Genomic DNA, 21,615 nt, shown 5'->3' with positions numbered 1-21,615 from the left:
TATGCTATTAATTTCAACTTTTGTTTGATAACCATTATAAACCTCATAGTTTGTTTGACCTTGGTTGTTTTTTTGGTGTGTGTGCCAGTTATTAGGGCCTTGTACTTAGCTTTTTCACTCAAGGCTAGCATTCTACCATTTGAAACACACATCCCTGTTGGATTTTTCTAGTTAATTAGAGATTAAAAAGTCTCTCACATATGTCTTCCTGATCTGGCTTCAAACTGTGACCCTCAGATCTCAGCTTGCTGAACAGCTAAGGTTACAGACATGAGCAACCAGCATTCAACAAAATGTTGTATTTTCAAGTAACTTAAGATTCATAAATAAACAGAAATGGTGACTTATTGAATTGCTGTCTATCCTTTGGTAAAGGAAGACAATGAAAAATGTTTTATAGTTGATGACTATGGAGTATTTGTGGGCCTAACTGGTATGGAATTATTAAAAAGAAATTGGATATGAGCGTCACCAACATCTGCTAAGGGAAAATAGGAGGATAAAGTGGATCACCTTCTGAACACCTGCACTGGGAAACATATAGCAATTAGCTAAAATTAAAAACTGTGCTGTGCTTGCTTTGTAGATTCTTCTGGAGAACCAGGCATGTGACACACACCCACTACTTTTAGATCACTATTTTAGTAAGGTAAATGAGCTTTCCAACATTACCAGAAAGGTATCAGGACAGGGAAGTAAAGAAAGTTGAACTCTGGGCCTGGCTGCTGTCTCTGAGCTCTTCAGCTCAAGGCTCCCATTTGAGCCACAGCACCGCTTCTGGTTTTCTGGTGGTTGATTGTAGAAAAGTGTCTCACAGACTTTCCTGCCTGGGCTGGCTTTGAATTGTAATCCTCAGATCTCAGCCTCCTGAGTAGCTAGGATTACAGGCCTGAGCCACCAGTGCCCAGCTCTTCTCTTAATCTAGAAAAAAGTTCTACTAGGGTTTGTATTTAGTCTTCTGCTAGGCAGGAGTTCTACTACTTGACCTCGAGTCACATATGCCTCTACCCTTCTACTACAGCTATGTTTAAGGGAGGATTCTATGTGTATTTGGGTGGGTATGCTCTGACTGGGGGGGGAGTCTTCCTATTTAGACTTTCTACATAGCTGGAATCACACACACATACACAACCATGGTGAGCTTTCTTAGTTGATATTAAGGTCTGGTTAATTTTTTCTGAGGCTGGCCTGGAATCTCAATCCCCTAGCTCTCTGCCTTCCAAGTAGTAGCTGAGAGTATAATTTTTCTTAAAGGCCTATAAAGTTAAAATAACCTGCAGAAAAAAAACAAAAACAGATGATCAGGGACAGCTCCCTGTCTGTATTAAGAAGGAAATAAAGAGTTAGGAATGTGAATTTTTCTCAGGACACAATTATACCACTTTCTAGTCACATTTAAGACTAGAGATTAAGCCCTAAATCCAAAATTAAAATACACGCTCAAGCTGCTTTGCTAGCTGGTAAGATCTTGCTCAGCAACCACTCAGATTACTCTGAGCACAATTCAAGTTTACTTCCTTGAATGAGAGGGCTCTATGGATTTTCTTTTAAACGGAATCCTTTATTAAGTCAGCATCCCAGGCAGGGAAGAGAGTCATAGGACAAAGATCTTTCTAGAGTTGGCCTCTGAAGTGAAGTCAGGAGATGCTGGTCTCCAGGCTGGGCTCAGGAGGATTACAGTCTGAAGTCAGCCAAGGCAAAAAGTTGTAAGATCTACCTTACCTCAACCAATAACTGGATGTGGTGAGATGTACCTGTCATCCCAGCTAGGAGAGTGGTGAAGGATGGGAAGATCAGGTTTTCAGGCTAGTCCAAGGGAAAAAACTCTGCAAGACCCCATCTCAACAGAGGTATGGTCACATGTGACTGTGAAACATAATTATGGCCTGAGCAAATAACCAGAGAAAAGGGGGGGTGGAAGTGTGGATCAAGTGGTAGAGCACCTGCCTAGCATGCACAAAGCCCTGAGTTTAAATCCTAGTATTGCAAAACAAACAGAAAGCAAAGAACCCAAACCCCAGGGAATTAGTGCACGCCAACTCAGATTTCAATGAAACCAGGTAGCCACAATAGCAGGAAGTGTTGAGTAGGTAGATGGGAAAGTAACATTATTTTCTCAAACGCTACAACTGGGTTGGGTAGCCACATCTTGTAATGATGAAAAACATTCCACTGTCCTCAATGGCTTTATGACATTTTAGCTCAGTTTCCCCCCCTTCTCCCCCCTCCCACCACCCACCACCCGCCCCACCCCTTCTTTTCCTCCTTTTGGCAAGGCAGAAGGAAAGCTTTGATGAGAACACACACGGTTCACATAGTTTGGGGATATGCTACATTTTCTTCCATTTGGCCTGCCAGGAATTCAGTCTATGAACAATTCAGTCTATGAACTATTGACACCCCTCCCCTAAGCCATTCCACAGCCGGAAAACAACAAAAGATTGACAGGCTTTTCTGTCCTCTGGTTTATCAAGTCTTTCCTTCACATCCACATGTATTCACATGAGATGAAAAAAAGTAAATCCAAGTCAAAACCAGATAGGTGGTAGGGGACCCAAGCTGCACAGCAAGTTCTACTTAAAAAAATTCCATTGCTGATAGTTTCATCCAGAAGAACTTTGATGTTTATCTCCAAGCTGTCTCCTGTGACACTACAGTAACCCTATGTCAAGTTCCTGCATAGTTGTTTCTTTTCTTACTGTACCAAACAAATTGTGAAAGTATTTGGTAGCATGCAAAGTGACAATTTTTTGCTAGTTTGCTATGTGTGTGTGTATGTGTGTGTGTGTATTGTTACTGGGGCTGGAATTTGTGGTCTTGTTTGGATTTTTCACTCAAGGCTGGTGCTTTACCAGCTGAGCCACATGTCCACTCCTGGCTTTTTGATAGTTAACTGGAAAAAAAAATCTAAGATATGTCTGGGCTGGCTTCGAACCTTGATCCTCAGCCTCCTGAGTAGCTAGGATTAAAGTCATGAGTACTTGGTTAATTTGCTGTTTTGATGACTGATGATGCTTATCTACAGAAGGAGTGATAAAGTAATTTCCAATCCACCTATCAGAATCCCAGAGGCTGTCAGGCTGCTTGGCTCCCACATACTACATTTCTCCTCAGAGATACTTCTCTTATTTACAAATGATCCATATCTCCATGTAATAGTCAAGTGAAAAAAGCAGTGTATCTCTATTTGTTATTCCTTACAGTGTCTTTTAACAGCCTATGCCCAGCAGAAGAACACAGATTTCACAGCAATGGTCTTAGCATTCTTTTACACAAAAGATAATAATGGCTGGGCACAAGTGGCTCATTCCTATAATCCTAGCTACTTAGGAGACTGAGATCTGGAGATCATGGTTCAAAGTCAGCCTAGGCAGGAAACTCCGTGAGACTCTTATCTCCAATAAACCACTAGAAAACCAGAAGTGGTCTGTGGTTCAAGCGGTAGAGCGCTCACCTTTAGCTGAAGAGCACAGGGAAAGCACCCAGGCCCAGAGTTTAAGACCCATGACTGACCAAAAAAAAATAAAAGATAATAATGATGACAATACCTTCTTGAAACATACAAAAATCAGTACAGTAAGGTTTATCTTCAATTTATTTTCCAACAGACACAGTCCTTCAGAGCCAACCTTCATTGCCCCTCACATTTCCTCTCTGGAAGGGGTGTGTGTGTGTGTGTGTGTGTGTGTGTGTGTGTGTGTGTGTGTGTGTGTGTGTGTGTGTGTGTGTGTGTGTGTGTGTGTGTGTGTGTGTGTGTGTGTGTGTGTGTGTGTGTGTGTGTGTGTGTGTGTGTGTGTGTGTGTGTGTGTGTGTGTGTGTGTGTGTGTGTGTGTGTGTGTGTGTGTGTGTGTGTGTGTGTGTGTGTACAAGGTGCATACATGGTTCTCAGGCTCAGTAGCCATCAGGACAAAGAAGTCTGGGTCATCTGATGAAATCCACAGTTAGGCTAGATAAGAAGACAAAATTACTGATCATAAAGGTCCAGAAAATGATGTCCTGTCTTGCTTTTTCTGCCTGCCATGCCTGATCCACAGTAGATACTCAATAGTAATTTATGGATTGAATGAATAAATGCAGTGATTGATGAATGAAATAATCAATTAAAGCACTACAGGAATCAGTTAAGGTTACGAGGCTAGTTTTAGAAACATGGAGACTGCGACTAACGGAAGGGAGGAACACAGGTCTGCCGGAGGTACAATGATAGGGAATGGTAGCCCTTAAATAAGTGGATGTTTATGGAGAAGTCATCTTTTTATTAGGCTGGCTGGCTTTTGCTCAGATTGTGTAACACATACATGACAGGTAGGAACATGAAAACTCATTGGCTAGAAGTTTAATATTAAAAGGGCTCAAAGACACATTCGTAATGACTGGCATTATTTCTGGTCTGCTTCATGTTGGTATTGTTTTGAATTTTCATCTTTAAGACTGCAGTAATCCTTCAAGCTGACCATTAGTTTTCTTTATCTTCAGATGGTGAAATTACAAGCTAACTTAGCTGGTTAAACTCTTAACCAGGATTCAAGTTCAATTTTAAGTTTCAGTTCTTTTTCATGTCCACAGAACTTCATACCAAATAAATTGCATTGATGAGGACCAAGGGTTCATGCCTTGGTACTACTACCACCACAAGAATAAAAAAAATATAACATACCATAAGTATCTCATTAGATATATTTGCTGGCTTTAAAAATTTCTAGCTATAAATGTTTTAATTATGTTATTGAAGACATGGCTTAGGTAGTAGAGTACTATTTGAGCAAGCAAGATTAGTAATTAGCATAAGGTCCTGAGTTCAAATCTCAGTACTAGAAAAACCTTCCTTCCATGGCTTTGAACCATGATCCTCAGATCTCAACCTCCTGAGTAGCTAGAATTAAAAAACATTCTTAAGTGCATATTCCAGTGGTGTCAACTAGGTCACACTGTGGTAGAATGAGTTATAGAACCTTCTAACCTTGCTTTATTAAAAAAAATTCCTCAATTTCTCCTTCCTACCACCACAATTTATTTTATATTTCTACATTTTTATGCTTTGACGATGCAGATTGAACCCAGGGCCTTATACATGGTTAATCACATGCTTTAGCATGAAGCTATAGCTCCATCCCATTTCCATGATTTTGACTCTTTATAGGTAACTCATAGAAGTGGAATTATACCTTATTCCTGCTTTTGTGAGTGGCTTATTTCTCTCAGCATAAAGTCCATGTGATATGATTTCCTTTTTTTCTGTGGCTAAATATTATTTCATTTCTATGTACATACTACATTTTAAAATGCATTTATTAATCAACATTTAAGTTTTTAATCCAGCTCTTGGCTCTTGCAAATAATGCTGTAATATATATGAGTGTGCTAATATCTGAGCTTTCAATTATTTTGGATCTATACCCAGGAGCAGTATAGAGAGAGACCATATGGCAGTCCTATTTTTAACTTCTTGAGGAATGTCCATACTGTTTCCTGTTGTGACCACAGCATTTTAGATTCCTACCAGCAGTGAAGAAGAGTAAATTTAGTTTTCAATTAAAGAAACTATCCATTTTAATATCAAACTGACCAAATAGTTCAGCCTGTAATGTCAATGTAATTGTTGAAAATTGAGTAGAATCAAACTCTACACAGTAGACCTTGTTCATATAATTAAGGCCAGATGCTATTTAAACATGTATTCATGATGTATAAATATGGATGGCTACCCCATTTTAAGAAAAAAAAATGTGAGCTGGGTGCTGAAGGTTCACTCCTGTAATCCTACTCAGGAGGCAGAGATTTGAGGGTCACAGTTCAAAGCCAGCCTGGACAGGAAAGTCTGTGAGCCTCTTTATCTCCCATTAACCACCTCCAAACCACAAGTGGTGCTGTGGCTCCAAGAAGTAAAGTACTAGCTTTGAGTATAGAAGCTCAGGGATGGGGTCCAGAGTTCAAGCCCCATGATTGACACTCCCCCTCCAAAAACAGCCAAAAATGTGATAGTTATTTTTCAAGAGATTAGAATAAATGAAACAGAAAAGAAGCCAGCAATTAACCAATGCAAAAGTATTTGGGACAGTATTCCCACTTCCTGAAAGAACACACATGCATTTTAGGTCACAAAGCAACTCTGTCCAAATTCAGAAACATTGAATTTATTGCCTGCATTCTCTCAGAATACAAGGGAATAAAATTAGGGAATACAAGGGAATAAAACACCAAAAGCCACCAAAGAAAATCCTGTAACACAGAGAGGCTGAATGACACACTGTTGAACCACCAGTGGGTCATGGAAGAGATTAGGAAGGAAATTCAAATGTTCATGATATTTAACAAAAATGAACATACAAATTACCAGTGACACAGTGAAGGCAGAATTCAGAGGAAAATTTATAGCTCCGAGTTCCTACATCAACAAATTGGAGAGATCTCAAACCAACAATTTAATGATGCACCTGAAGCTCCTTGAAAAAGAGCAACAAACCAAACCCCAATCCAGTAATCAGAAAGAAATAATTAAAATTAAATCAGAATTAAATAAGTTAGAGTTCCTCCCCCAAAAAACCATAGAAAGAACCAACAAAACAAAGAGTTGGTTCTTTGAAAAAATTAACAAAATGGACAGACCCTTAGCAAATCTTACCAAAAAAAGAAGAGAACACACCCAAATATAAACAAAATCAAAGCTAAGAATGGAAACATCACCATATAATCAACCAAGCTTCAGAACATTATAAGGGAATACTTCTCAAACCTTTATGCTAACAAATTTGGGAACGTGGAAGAAATGGAAGAATTTATAGCAAATATTGATATGTCAAAACTAAACAAAGAAGACTTAAACCAACTAAACAGACCCATATCAAGCATTGAAATAGAAACAGCAATAAGAGACCTCCCTTTCAAGAAAAGCCCAGGACCAGATGGATTCACAGCTGAATTCAACAAGGCCTTCAAAGCAGAACTCACACCAATACTCCTCCAACTCTTCAATGAAACTGAAAGTGAAAGTTCACTCTATGAAGCCAGCATGACCCTCATCCCCAAACCTGACAGGGACTCATCAAAGAAAGAGGATGATTGACCCATTTCTTTGATGAATATCAATGAAAAACTTCTCAACAAATTGCTGGCCAATCGACTTGAACAACTCATCAAAAAAAAAATCATACACCATGATCAAACAGGATTCATTTCAGGGATGCAAAGCTGGTTCAATATATGCAAGTCAATTAATGTAATTCATTACATCAACAAGAGCAAGGGTAAGAACCAGATGATCATCTCAATAGACTCAAAGAAAGCATTTGACAAGATCCAACACCCCCTTGATGATGAAAGCTCTGGAGAAACTAGGAATCCATGGAACATTCTTCAGTAAAGGTTGTGTATGACAAACCTACAGCTAGCATTACACTTAATGGAGAAAAGCTAAAGTCATTTCCTCTAAATTCAGGAATGAGACAAGGGTATTCACTCTATCCATTCTAGTATTAGAATGCCTAGCTAGAGGAATAAGGCAAGATGCAAACATGAAGGGGATCCAAATAGGGAAAAAGGAAGTAAAACCCTCTCTCTTTGCAGGTGACATGATCTTGTATTTAAAGAACTCCACCGACTCCACTCCCAAGTTACTTGTACAGAGCTGAAACTCTGGCAAAGTAGCAGTGTATAACATTACCCTCAAAAATCAATGGTGTTCCTGTATGCCAATAATGAGAAGAGCCCAGCTGAAATCAGGAAAGCAACTCCTTTTGTAATAGCCCCACAAAAAATAAAATACCCAGGAATTAACCAAAGAAGTGAGGGATCTCTATGAGGAAAACTTTAAAAACCTGAAAAAGGAAATTAAAGCAGAACTAAGGAATTGGAAAAACCTCTCATGCTCCTGAATTGGGGGGATTAACATCATGAAAATGGCAATATTGCCAAAGGCTGTCTACAAATTCAATGTAATACCCATCAAAATCCCAACCTCATTCTTTAATGAAATAGAAGAAGTAATCCAAAAATTCATATGGAACAATAAAAGACTGGAATAGCAAAAACAATCCTTAGCAGAAAGAACAGTGCTGGAGGAATATCAATACCAAACTTGAAACTCTATTGCAAAGTCATAATAATCAAAACAACTTGGTATTGGCACAAGAACAGACCTAAGGACCAATGGAATAGTACTGAAGATCCAGAAATGAACCCACAGACCTATAGCCACCTAATCTTTGATAAGAAAGCCAAAAAAATACGATGGAAGACAATCTCTTCAGTAAATGGTGCTGGTAAAATTGGTTAAACACCTGTAGAAAACTAAAGTTAGATCCTTATATATCACCCTGCACCAGAATCAACTTCAAATGGATCAAAGACCTCGAAGTCAAAGCAGACACCCTGAAAACATTACAGGAAGGAATAGGAGAAACTTTAGGGCTCCTTGTCACAGGCTGAAATTATCTTAATAAAGATCCAGAAATACAACAAATCAAAGAAAGGTTGGACAAATGGGATTGTATGAAACAGCAGAGCTTCTTCATGGCAAAGGACATAGTAAAGAAGATCAATAGAAAATCCAGGGATAGGGAGAAGATCTTCACTAGCCATACAACAGACAAGGGCCTTATATCTAAAATATACTTAGAACTCAAAAAATTAAATCCTTCAAAAACAAATCCTCAAAGGAACAACTGCCCCATTAGTAAGTGGGCTAAAGACTTAGACCTCTCTGAAGAGGAAATAAGAATGGTCAATAGATACATGAAAAAATGCAAATCAAAACAACATTGAGATTCCATCTCACCCCAGTAAGAATGACTATAATCAAGAAATCTAATACTGGAGGGAATGTGGCCAAAAAGGAACACTACTGCACTGTTGGTAGGAGTTTAAACTTGTTCAACTACTCTGGATAGTAGTATGGAGGTTCCTCAAAAGTCTCCACATAGAGCTCCCCTATGACACAGCAATCCCACTTCTGGGCACTTACCCAAATGAGTACAAGCAAGGCCATACTAAAGCTACCAGCACAACTATGTTGATTGGAGCATTATTCACCATAGCTAAGATACAGAACTAAACCAGATGCCCCTCAGTAGAGGAATGGATCAAGAAAATGTGATACATACACACACACGCACACGCACACACGCACACACTGGAATTCTATGCTTCCTTCAGAAAGAATGACAACACCCCATTTGCTAGGAAATGGAAAGACTTGGAAAAAATCATATTAAGTGAAATAAGTCAGACCCAAAGAAACATAGATCCCATGGTTTCCCTTATTTGCAATAATTAGTATACATCTAGGATAAATCTTATCCGATGAGCAGAATAGCTCAATAGCTATGTACACATGACCATATAAGATGATGCTAAATGAAATGAACTCCAAGACATGGCGCTAAGAGATTTTTCTTTGTTGTTGTTGTTGTTTTTAATGTACTATGTGATTGTTTGTTTCTTTTGTATGTTCTTTCTCCTATGGTATATCTTGTCACTGTATTTGATTTTGATATCCTGGTATTGTATATACATTTATTTGAATTAGGGAAGAGAAGGGGAACAACAGAATGGTGAGACAAAAGAAAAGGGAGAACCAATGCAACAGTGATATGCATAAGACAGTACGTCAGAAATGATCTGTACAACTTGGGGCCTTGGGGGGAGGGAACATGGGAGAAAAATGAGGGAAGGGGTAACAAGTTTGACAAGAAATGTACTCATTACCTTACTTATGTAACTGTATCTCCTCTGTACATCACCTTGACAATAAAAAAGAAATAAGAAAAAAAGAAAGTACACACATACATGTGAGTAGCACTCTTACCCTGGTTTTGGCATCAATTTTAGCTCCTCGGTCAAGCAATAGTTTTACCATATTTGCATTTCCTCTTTTCGATGCAACGTGTAAAGGAGTGATGTCATTCTGTAAAAAGAAACAAAAAAGTTACTTTTCATATCCTTGGCTTTAACAAAAACAGCATCTAAGTAATATCCTATGTTTTCATTATTCTTTTTCTTTCTTTTTTTTTTTTTTTAAAAAAAAAACATGCTGTGAGTAGTATGTTTCCCAAGATTTCTGTCTGATAGTCCAAGAGTTTTGAGGAGACTCATAAAAAGATGAATTTTAAAGGAGATGGTCTGTGGAGTGGTGTTCAAGTTTATCCATTTCAACCACTGGTGGTGACTGATAATGAAATGACAATTTTTCTCCTTAAAAATCCTCTATCTAGGCCGGGCACTGGTGGTTCATGCCTATAAAATCCTAGCTATTCAGGAGGCTGAGATCTGAGGATTGCGGTTCAAAGCCAGCCCAGGCAAGAAAATTCGTGAGACTCTTATCTCCAATAAACCACTAGAAAACCAGAAGTGGTGCTGTGGCTCAAGTGGTACAGCGCTCGCCTTGAGCTGAAGAGTGCAGGGACAGCGCCCAAGTCCAAAGTTCAAACCCTATGACCAACCAAAAAAAAAAAAAAAATCCTCTATCTAGGGAAATTGAGAGGATGGGTAGGGTTGACATAGATGGGGAGAGAGAATGATAAAAGAGGTGACACTGATCAAGATGCAGTGTCCTCATAAATTGATTGAATGAAATCCCTTTGTATGTTTGTTTAAAGATAATAAAATTTAATTTGAAAAAAGAAAACAACATAAAAAAGTTACAAGCACTGTCTAACATCACAAATAAGAGGGCAATATATGTATGCTGGATGACACACTGGAACATTTAAGGGTATTAGCTGAAAACCAGATGAAATCTACATACAGTTTAGAGTTTTGCTGATAGCGATACATTAGTATTGGATTTTTGATTTTGAGAACTGTATTGTACCAACATGGACTTACTAAGGGAGAAACTAGGTGAAGAATATCTAGATACTTTATGTACCATTGTGACTTCTTTGGAAATTAAAGTTATTTGAAAATGAATGTTTGAAAAATAATATCTTCTTTTTCTGATAGTGGGAAACATAAGGACATTGCCACCCCCAGCCACATATGGTACACTTTCAGGTCAATACATACAAAATATTGAAAAAAATATTTGCTAGATATTCTGTGATACCAATGCAGGCATTTTATTCCAAAATACAAATAGCAAGTAATTCATTACAAAAGGAGACTTGTCTGAGTAAAATAAATTTGTCTTAGTAATTAATTCTGACAGAGGTTACTGAGGAGTAATAGCATTGCTCTACAATAGGCATATTAATATTGGGGAACAAACCCAGAACCTTCTACATAACTAGGTAACTGCTCTACTATTGCACTACATCTCCAGTCCTAATCAAGGTTTTCCTAAAAAGAGCCAGATAGCAAAACTTTCTGTCTTGCAGGCAGGTCACATAGCCTCTAATACACTTGCTTACCTCTGCCACTGTAGCACGAAATAGCCACACATAATAGGTAAACAAAGTTGGAATGATTATGTCATTCCAATATAATCATCGCAGCAATTCTTAGCCCCTGTTCTGGACTTTACAGCTAATGGTTTCTATATGTGTAATAGGTCACCAAGGAAGAAATCAAACTATATATAATACGTACTGTGTATACTTCAGTCCTTTTGGGTGTGGGTGAAAAGCTGGCAGAATATAATATACATAACAAAGGCATTTAGCTGTGTCTTTCTTACCTCTGCATGCTGAGACCAACTACAGCAATGCAACAATGCAAATGAATCAAGTCCTGAGCCAGTAGGTGAATTACAGGAAAGTTGGTAGAGCCTGAGTGGAACAGGACAGAGACTCTCCACTTTCCAGCGTGAGTGAGGGCTACCGTTCCATACAATGAACTCTCGGCTGGTTGAGGAGTCCTTAATTACCCATGGTCACAGAGGCTTTTTGTCATGAGAGCAAGGATTCTATTTCTAATTTTGCTCTCTTCTGTACTGATATACTCTCTCATACGGTAGATATGCAGCTGGCAAAAAAGCCCCTCGCATACCAACTCACATATTCTCCTGTATTTCTCTAACGCTTCCTAGAGGGATGATTGAGACTTTGAAAACTCAAAAGTGTCATCCATCAAGATGCATTGTATCAGGGCTGGGAAGTGGCTCAGTGGTAGAGCGCTTGCTTTGCATGCCTGAGGGCCTGGGTTCGATTCCTCAGCACCACATAAGAAAAAAGAAAAAAGTCGGAAGTAGCGCTGTGGCTCAAGTGGTAGAGCGCTAGCCTTGAGCTGAAGAGCTGAGGGACAGCGCCCAGGCCCAGAGTTCAGGCCCCATGACCGGACCCAAAACAAAACAACAAAACAAAGATGCATTGTATCCATAAACTGATTTGTTGAATGGTTACTCCTTTGTACCACTACTTAAACATAACAAAAATATAATTTTTTTCTAAAGGAATAAACCCCTCAAAAGTGTTATAAGGTGCTTCTATATCTTAATTTCATTTTACCTTCAAAATAATCTAATAAATAATGTAGTGAAGTTGAAATGATTTACCTGGGGTCACAGAGCTTAGGCTTTGGTAAAGGCCCCTCATTTCCCAATTTCTAAGCATTGCCCCATTTCTTTGAGCTTTAAAAAAAAATCCTTGTTTTCATAACCAGCACAACAGCATTACTAAGCTATTACATATAATAATTATTCACTTTAAAAAGCTAAGGATAAGTATGATTTCCTAGCTCTAATATGTATTTCTCTCCAGTCATTCTAAAACATGGGAGATAAAGAGAAAACAAGTAATCCTGTATCACACACATGCATTTGACAGGCAACAATGAAAGGAAATAGATATAAATTATTTATATAAAAAACATTTAACAGGCTAAGCGTGGGTGGCTCAGGCCTCTAAGCCTAACTACTTAAGAGGCTGGGATCTGAGGAGTTTGTGAGACTCTTACCTCCAAATAATCACCAAAAAACCCAGAAGAATAGCTCTGGCTCTAGTGGTTGAGAATTAGCCTTGAGCAAAAGAGCTCAGGGCTAGGGCCCAGAGTCCAGGTTCAAGCCCCAGGACCAGTACATATACATACACACACGCACGCACACGCATACACGCACGCACACACATACCACTATTAGGCTCTGGATGAACATTCAGCATTTTGACAGGAACAAAAATCACTGTACACAGCAAGTTTAATTATCTCAAATTTCTGGGGCAATGAGCTAATTAAGTGTTTAAGGAAACCCCACGGCTCCTTGCTGTTTCCCTAATGTGTGGTTTGGCGATCTCATGCACTGTGTCACTGCTGTCTCTTCTGCTGTTTATTCATTTTCTTTTATAATAATCTCCTTCTACTCTCAGAAAAGGCCTTTTCTCTACAACAACTTACATTCCTTGAAGGAATGCTTATGAAGATTAAGTGAGTCAGTAAGTGTTGTCTTAAAAATCATCCTTGACACTTACTAAACATGAAAGTGACAGGTTTGCCACTTGTTATTCTTATTTATCACTTAGACATTAAAAATATATCTGAGCTGGGTGCTAGTGGCTCTTGCCTGTAATCCTAGCTACTCAGGAGGCTGAGATCTGAGGATCACACTTCAAAACCAGCTGGGACAGGAAAGTCTATGAGACTCTTATCTCCAAAAAAACACCAGAAAACCGGAAGTGGCACTGTGGCTCAAGTGGTAGAACACTTGCCTTGAGTTGAAGAGCTGAGGGACAGTGCCCAGGCCCAGAGTTCAAGCCCCATAACTGACAAAAAAAACTGTATGCATACACATATAAACACACACACACACACACACACACACACACACACACACACACACACACACACACACACACACACACACACACACACACACACACACACACACACACACACACAGGCCCAGAGTTCAAGCCCCATAACTGACAAAAAAAACTGTATGCATACACATATAAACACACACACACACACACACACACACACACACACACACACACACACACACACACACACACACACACACACACACACACACACCCCTGAAATAATTGAATCTTGCAGAAAAACCTTGCAGTCCTGAATGAATCAAAGAGGCAGTAAAATCAGAAGGATCAGAAGGATCCTTGCCAAAGGGGCTCAACACAGGCTGGGGCTGTCAGGACCACAGCAGGACTGAGCTGGGTAGGATCAGCAGAGAAGTTGTCAGTCTCAGGCTGAGCCATGGTTGATGTGACATAATAGATACATGTGGCATCTAGTATCTATCACGTTACAACTTGATAGAAGCATGTAAATGTTATTGACAACATCAACCTAGAAGCAGCAACCATCTCTGCTGGGAAATGCCTATTTCCTCCCTCTCAGCCTTGCTAAAAATCCCAGCTCAAAGAACAGCTAAGTTTACTTCTTGGCTCAGTCACCAATGCAAGATCATTTCCTATCCTGCTGGTGATAAATTGAAACTTTTTTTTTTCCTTTTAGCTTGAATATATAAAGAACTGCTCGTTTAGCCAGGCACTGGTGGCTCAAGCCTGTAATCCTAGGTACTCAGGAAGCAGAGATCTGAGGAATGCAGTTCAAAGCCAGCCTGAGCAGGAAAATCCATGAAACATATAGTTCCAATTATCATCAAAAAAGCTGGAAGTAGAGCTGTGGCTCAAGTGGCAGAGCGCTAGCCATGAGCAAAAATAGCGCAGGAACAGCCCAAGCCCTGAATTCAAGCCTCCGGATTAACATACATGAATATGTACACATGGAACATCATTACGGGTTTCCTCTTTTTCCTACTATGTCAGTCCTTTGAAGATGACTGAGAGGTTATCTCTAAGAGAATAGGTAAATGTAAGGTATCACTCAAAATCTTCTACCTATGGAGAATTAAATAATGCAATGATTTTAGCTTGGTTTCTTGACATGTTCTCAAAATCAAATTCAAGTTCCAAATAATACGACGTTGAGTATCCCCAGCTAATTCTTTTTTTTGGTGGGGGGGTGGTCTGGTCTTGGGGCCTGAACTCTGGGCCTGGGCGCTGTCCCTCAGCTCTTCAGCTGAAGGCTAGTGCTCTACCACTTGAGCCATGGCACCACTTCAGGCTTTTTTTTCCCTGCTTATGTGGTGCTGAGGAATCAAACCCAGGGCCTCATGCATACAAGGCAAACGCTCTACCACTGAGCCACCTTCCCAGCCCCAGCCCCAGCTAATTCTTATTACTTTTGCATTTAAGTTACTATAGTGATTAAAAAGTTGGGAAACAAGATGCAGCAGGATCTAAATTTCAATGTCTTGAGAGTAGGCATGTAAGACACGTGCATATTAAAATGTTTATATTTATCATTCTATTCCTTTATACTTTAGCACTACTCATGGTGGAAATAGAAACAGAAAAAAAAAGATTAGCAAACAAGTCCACAGAGAGTATAGTGAAGCAAAGAATATTATCATCATTCAACCCCCAGTTATGAGTATACCTTCTCTAAGTTTTTAAGCATCTTAAGGGGAGATTTCTGTTAAAATCCAGAGTAGGTAATTTATAAATGTTTGATAAATATTTAACATTTGATACAATGTAGAAAAAATACAGAATTTCAATTTTAATTGCCCGAGGGTTTAAATCCACTTTTTTCCCTGTAAGTTTTTATTATTTCACTGAAGATTTACTCTAATAGTTTATTTTTTATAATGTGAATAAACTGAAATTGAGGTAACATAAATTTCACCATTTTGGAGTACACAATTTAGTGATTTTAAGTACACTGACAAGCTGCATGAGTGATTATATCTGATTCTAGAATATGAACAATATGTTCACCATCTTTAAAAGAAATCCCATTCTATCAAGTGGTCATTTCCCATTCTTTAAATAAAAAGTCTTTAATTCTCGTGTTGAGCTACTTATCTACTCTGTTCTCTGGATTTTCCTACTTTGATATTGTATCCTCCAACATGTTGCTGTTTGTGAATGGCTTTGTTCACTTTTCCAAGATTCTTCAATACTGTGATATGTACCATACTCCATTCTATTTTATGAGATTACCTAAGGACGTGTGTGTGTGTGTGTGTGTGTGTGTGTGTGTGTGTGTGTGTGTGTGTGTGTGTGTGTGTGTGTGTGTGTGTGTGTGTGTGTGTGTGTGTGTGTGTGTGTGTGTGTGTGTGTGTGTGTGTGTGTGTGTGTGTGTGTGTGTGTGTGTGTGTGTGTGTGTGTGTGTGTGTGACATGGAGCTTGAATTTAGGGTCTGAGCACTGTCCCTGAGCTCCTTTGCTCAAGGCTAGCACTTTACCACTATGAGCCACAACTCCACTTCCAGTTTTCTGGTGGAGATAAGTCTCACAGACTTAATTGGAGATAAGAGTCTCACAGACTTTCCTGCCTAGGCTGGCTTTGAACCACAATCCTCAGATCTCATTCATCTGAATTGCTAGGATCACAGGCACAAGCCACCAGTGCTCAGTCTGTTGTTTTAAATTATTACCTTTAATTTTTATTTTTGTGAGCAATGGTGCTTTCATGGATAAGGATTTGCTTCTTGGAGAATATGCCCAGGAAAATTTTCTTTTCTTTTCTTTTTTTTGTCGGTTGTGGGGCTTGAATTCAGGGCCTAGGTGTTGTCCCTGAGCTCTTCTGCTCAAAGCTAGTGATCTACCACTTTGAACCACAGCTCCACTTCCAGTTTTTGAGTGGTTAACTGGAGATAAGAGTCTTGGGGGGCTAGGAATGTGGCTTAGTGATAAGAGTGCTTGCCTAGCATGCATGAAGCCCTAGGTTCGATTATTTAGTACCACATAAACAGAAAAAGCCAGAAGTGGTGTTATGGCTCAAGTGGTAGAGTGCTAGTCTTGAGCAAAAGCAGCTCTGGGACAGTGCCCAGGCCCTGAGTTCAAGCCCCAGGATTGGCAAAAAAAATAAAAGAAAAAGAAAAAAGTCTTAGGGACTGATTGCCTAGGCTTTGAACAAGGATCCTCAGATCTCAGACTCCTGAGTAGCTAGGATTACAGGCATGAACCACTACTGCTTGGTTCCAGGAAAATTTGTTACAAGACAATATTCTTAGAAAGCTCTTCAGCTCTTATATTTTGAAATCTAAGTATGAATTTCTTTAAAAGAAATTCAACTTAGCATTTATCATTAAGAATACCCCTATAAATCAGGAAACATCTCACACACTATTCTGTTGATCCAGAGGACTGCCATGATTAAATATATATTTTCCTCTTTCTTCCTGAGAATTTAACTAAACGAACTAGGTCTTTCAGACAAACTCTGTCTCTTCTCCAGTTCTGCTAACTGCTGGCTTATTCCATACCAGCTTTCTCTCTGTGCATTCTAGATAAGGAGATTAAGTCCATACCAGACTTGCAGAGACTGATTCTCAAGGTACAGATCTTGTGACACTTCCCCAACTTTACTCCTCTCCCTGGGAGACCAACCAAATTCCAGTTGATTAGCTGATAGCTCTGGGACCCCCAGGCAGTAGCAGCAAATGCTTGGGTATTTGATTTCTGCCGTGAAATCAGCTTCTGAACGTTGAATCTGTTCTGCTCTGAACTCAGGAGGTTTGCTTCCCTATGAGGATAACATGAAGCTGTTTATCACTAGTATTGTCAGGGGCTTCAACTCAAATACAGGATGGTTCATCAGCGATTTCAGCAAGGTACTGCCAGCTCTTTCTTTGGTTTCTTCAAGTGATTTAGCACTGGGGGGAAGGCAGATCCTTTATTTAGAGTATATATCCAACACTTGCTTTCCACACACACCCTCAGTTGATACACATAATTCCAGCTATTGCCAAAGGGATAGGAAGACAGGGACAGGGTGATTTTGGACCTTGTTCCTCAAGGACCTTTGCATCACTGAATGTGACAGTTAACTGGATCTTTGTAGACACCTACTTTGTAGCTAGGTGCTGGTGGCTCATGTCTATAATCCTAGGTACTTGGGAGGTTGAGATCTGAGGATCTCAGTTCAAAGCCAGCCCAGGCAGGAAAGTCCATGACACTCTTAACTCCAATTAACCACCAGAAAATCTGAAGTGGCGCTGTGGCTCAAAGTGGTAGAGCACTAGCTTTGAGCAAAAAAGAAAAAAAACTCAGGTACAGCACCCAGGCCCTGAGTTCAAGTCTCAGAATCTGGAAACAAACAAAGATAGTTCGTGGTTTTCAATGTATACTTCAAAAAATAGTTGTGGTAACATATCCACAATATAAAACTTTACCTTAATCAATAAAACATATGGTTCAGTAGCCCTGATTACATCCACTCTGTTTCTTGAGGAATGGAAATTTCTTATCAATAAGCAGTTCCTCATTCCTCTCTCCCTCCAGCCCATAATAATCACTATCCCAATTCTGTCTCTATGAATCTGAGTAGGCTGGGTATTTCATACAAGTGGAACTGTTCATTATTTGCTTTATAGTGCCTGCTGATTTCACCTAGCCTAGGGTTCATATATGCTTAATCATGAACCAAAATGTCTTCCTTGTCTAAGGCTGAGTAGCAATTTAATGAACCCCTAGACCACATTCTGCTCAGACATTCACCTACCTAAGACACCTGGGCTATGCATCTCTTTTGATTACTCTCAATAATGCTGTGATGAAGCTAGGTGTGCAGCTGTCTCTTGAGAGTCTGGTTTTAATGATCTCTTGGTGAATACTCAAGAAGTGGAACTCATGGGTTATATGAATTCTTCCTGTGGCTTCAAGAGTTACATCATTCTCAACAGTGTACAGGAATTCTCCTATCTCTACACTATCTCTAACAATGGGTTTTTTAATAGTAATCACCCTGATAGTTTTTTTTTGTTGTTGTTGTTGTTTTTGTGTTTTGGTTGTGGGGCTTGAACTCTGGGCCTGGGCCGTTGTCCCTCAGCTCTTCAGCTTAAGGCTAGAGCTCTACCACTTGAGCCACAATGCCACTTCTAGTTTTCTGGTGTTTATTGGAGATAAGAGTCAAATGGACTTTCTTGCCCGGGCTGGCTTTGAAGTGTGATCCTCAGATCTCAGCCTCCTGAGTAGCTAGGATTACAGGCGTGAACCACCAGAGCCCTGTCTGATAGTTGTTTTTAAACACACACACACACACACACACACACACTACACTTCAAAATTTCCATTATTTTTTACAAACAAGGAATTTAAGCTCTGAAGGCTTAAAGACTAAATATCTGTTTTTCATATCAGCCTTTGTTAAAAGACTTAAAATTTTTTTTGACACCTATTGATTTAGACCAAGCAAATAGTTAGTTTATATGAGAACAAAGTTACAATAGGACAAAATTTACCAATTACAGCTTTAACTTTTGCAGGTACTGAGATAAGCAAGATCTCATTTTACCTCTACAATAACATATTATAGTGGTAACTCAGATTCATAGATAAGCACCATAAAGCTGGAAAGGGTCAACAGGTCACCTGGTATGTTATTCAACTTGCCTTTGCCATGAAAAAATGGCTGACATAAACAACTTAGTAAGAGGAAACAATTATTTTGGTTCATGGTTTCAGTCCACACTTGGCTGAATTTCTTGCTTTTGGTCCTGAAGTCAGGAGGAGAACATGTGATGAAGCAAAGCTGCTTACCTTACGTTGGCCAGGAAACAAAGCAAGGGAAATGGTCCAGGGACAAAAATGCATTCCCCAGTGATCTATTTCCTTCAATCGGGCTCTACTTCCTAACAGTCCATTCAGCCATGAATTCAGCAATGGATTAACCCATTACTGAAGTGAGGGCCCTTTTATGTCTGGAAAGCCCATCAACTGATGGGCAACCAAGACTTTAATGCATGCAGCTCTGAAGATCATTGTTTAGATTCAAACCATAACACATGGCTAAAAAATGCCAGAACAGTAGTTGTCTGATCTCACAAGGTTTTCTCATCTGAGGGAAGAAAAAGTTTCCCAGTGGTATCTTCCTGACTTGGTCAAACATTAGTCCAATCTCTGAATCTAAGAAGCACAGATTCTATACAGAACACACTGTTGACATACACTTCTCCAAGAAAATACAACTGTCAGTGTTTACAAAATATTCTCTGTCTAAGAATGGTAAGTTCAACTCTGTCATCTTAAGTAAGAACAACTCTTGGCTTTCATATTTTTATTAAAGTTGTCAATTACAAATGCTCATCTAAAAGTACCAGTCTGTTGCCTAATGAAGAAAATTTTTCCCAGCAAGAAATAACAAATAGGGAGTCTTAATGTAATTGAACTGAAAGAATTTTTTCTTCTCTTTTTGTGTCCCCCCTGGTCTTGGGGCTTGAACTCAAGGCCTGGGCTCTGTCTCTAAGCCTCTCTATGCTCAAGGCTAGCACTGTACTACTTGAGCCACAGTACCATTTCTAGCTTTTATCTGAGTAGTTTATTGGAGATAAGAGTCTACTCATAGACTTTCCTGCTCCAGCTGGCTTTGAACTGTGATCCTCAGATCTCAGCCTCCTGAGTAGTTAGGATTACAGGTGTGAGCTACCAGAGCCCAGCTAAATTTTTTGTTGTTGTTGTTGGGGGGCTTGAACTCTGGGCCCGGGTACTGTCTCTGAGCTCTTCAGCTCAGGGCTAGTGCTCTACCACTTGAGCCACAGCGTCACTCTGGTTTTCTGGTGGTTAATTAGAGATAAGAGTCTCATGGACTTTCCTGCCCAGGCTGGCTTTGAACTGTGATCCTCAGATCTCAGCCTCCTGAGTAGCTAGGATTACAGGTGTGAGCCACCAAGTGCCTGGCTTTGGCTAAGTTTTTTAAGACTCAATTAAAATCAACTACCATCTGTACATTGAGGAAACATTTCAAATTTAATTACTTAAAATACTATAACTTTCATTAAAAAAAATTCTACCCCTTTTCTAATACTCCACTCCCTAAAACTCTTTTTTAAGTAAGTTTTTTAAATTGTGAAAATACCGTACAGAGGGGTTACAATTACACGAACAAGGTAATGAGTACATTTCTTATCAAGCATTGTTGCCTCCTCCTTTGTTTTTCCCCTACCATCCCTGCCCTCCCATCTCCACTACTATAATCCCTCCCACCCCGACCCCCTCCCTAAAATTCTTAAAAGCATAAACATTACAAGGCATCGGTATTGGTATTTTAAGTTTCCCACATTTTGACATCACTTCTGATAAACCTGTACTGTTTGAGTTAAGGGTATGGGAGATAGTGTTCCAGGAAGTGAACCATTTCTTGCAGACATTTGAGATCTCAGTCACCTTAAAACTTAGTTTTTCAAGTAGGCTGCTCTCATACGGGGTCATCAGATTAGATGCACGCTGAAGTTTCAAGCACATACAGAAATACAAACAATGTCTTTGAAGGTTTTTTTTTGTTTAGAAACTCCTAAACAAAGAAGTTTGGGAAAGAACAAAACCTGTGGTATAAACAGCCTTGTCTGTGTGCATAACTCTTCTTCTAAGGATGGAATATGGTCTTACAGGGACCATGAAAACCCAACTATTGCCTCTGGCCATAACTCTGTCCTGAGCTGCCATCCACGGATCCCTGATCTCACTCACCAACTCGTGGGATCTACCAGCTCTGATTGTCAGCATCAAGGTATGCAACATGAGTAAGAAGGCCTGGGTTCAAGTCTCCTCTGTTCTGCCATTTACTCTCAGTAAGATGTGGGGGAAAAAAATAACTCCTTGGGGACCTTAGTTTGCTCATCTGTAAAAATATCTCTTCTTGTGAGTTCCAAATGTGGTACTATATAGAATGGTATTTTATAAGCTATAAAATAAAATGTAAACCTACATTTTGATTA

At 39.4% G+C, this 21,615-nt stretch overlaps 1 protein-coding gene across 5 annotated transcripts in view; it reads right to left on the bottom strand.

Moving 5' to 3' along the window:
* Ank3 (ankyrin 3) overlaps nucleotides 1-21,615 on the bottom strand; it is a 557,851-nt gene that overhangs the window by 151,298 nt on the left and 384,938 nt on the right. For all 5 annotated transcript variants that reach the window (XM_070021046.1, XM_070021048.1, XM_070021047.1 and 2 more), the window contains one exon: nucleotides 9,803-9,901. In XM_070021046.1, the coding sequence (XP_069877147.1) occupies nucleotides 9,803-9,901 (99 nt within the window). The remainder of the gene's footprint in view (nucleotides 1-9,802; nucleotides 9,902-21,615) is intronic.

This window comes from Dipodomys merriami, unplaced genomic scaffold (assembly GCF_024711535.1).
Source record: "Dipodomys merriami isolate MVZ:Mamm:240054 unplaced genomic scaffold, mDipMer1.0.p SCAF_14, whole genome shotgun sequence".
Taxonomy (NCBI): Eukaryota; Metazoa; Chordata; class Mammalia; order Rodentia; family Heteromyidae; genus Dipodomys; species Dipodomys merriami.
This window is presented reverse-complemented; position numbering and strand designations above follow the sequence as displayed.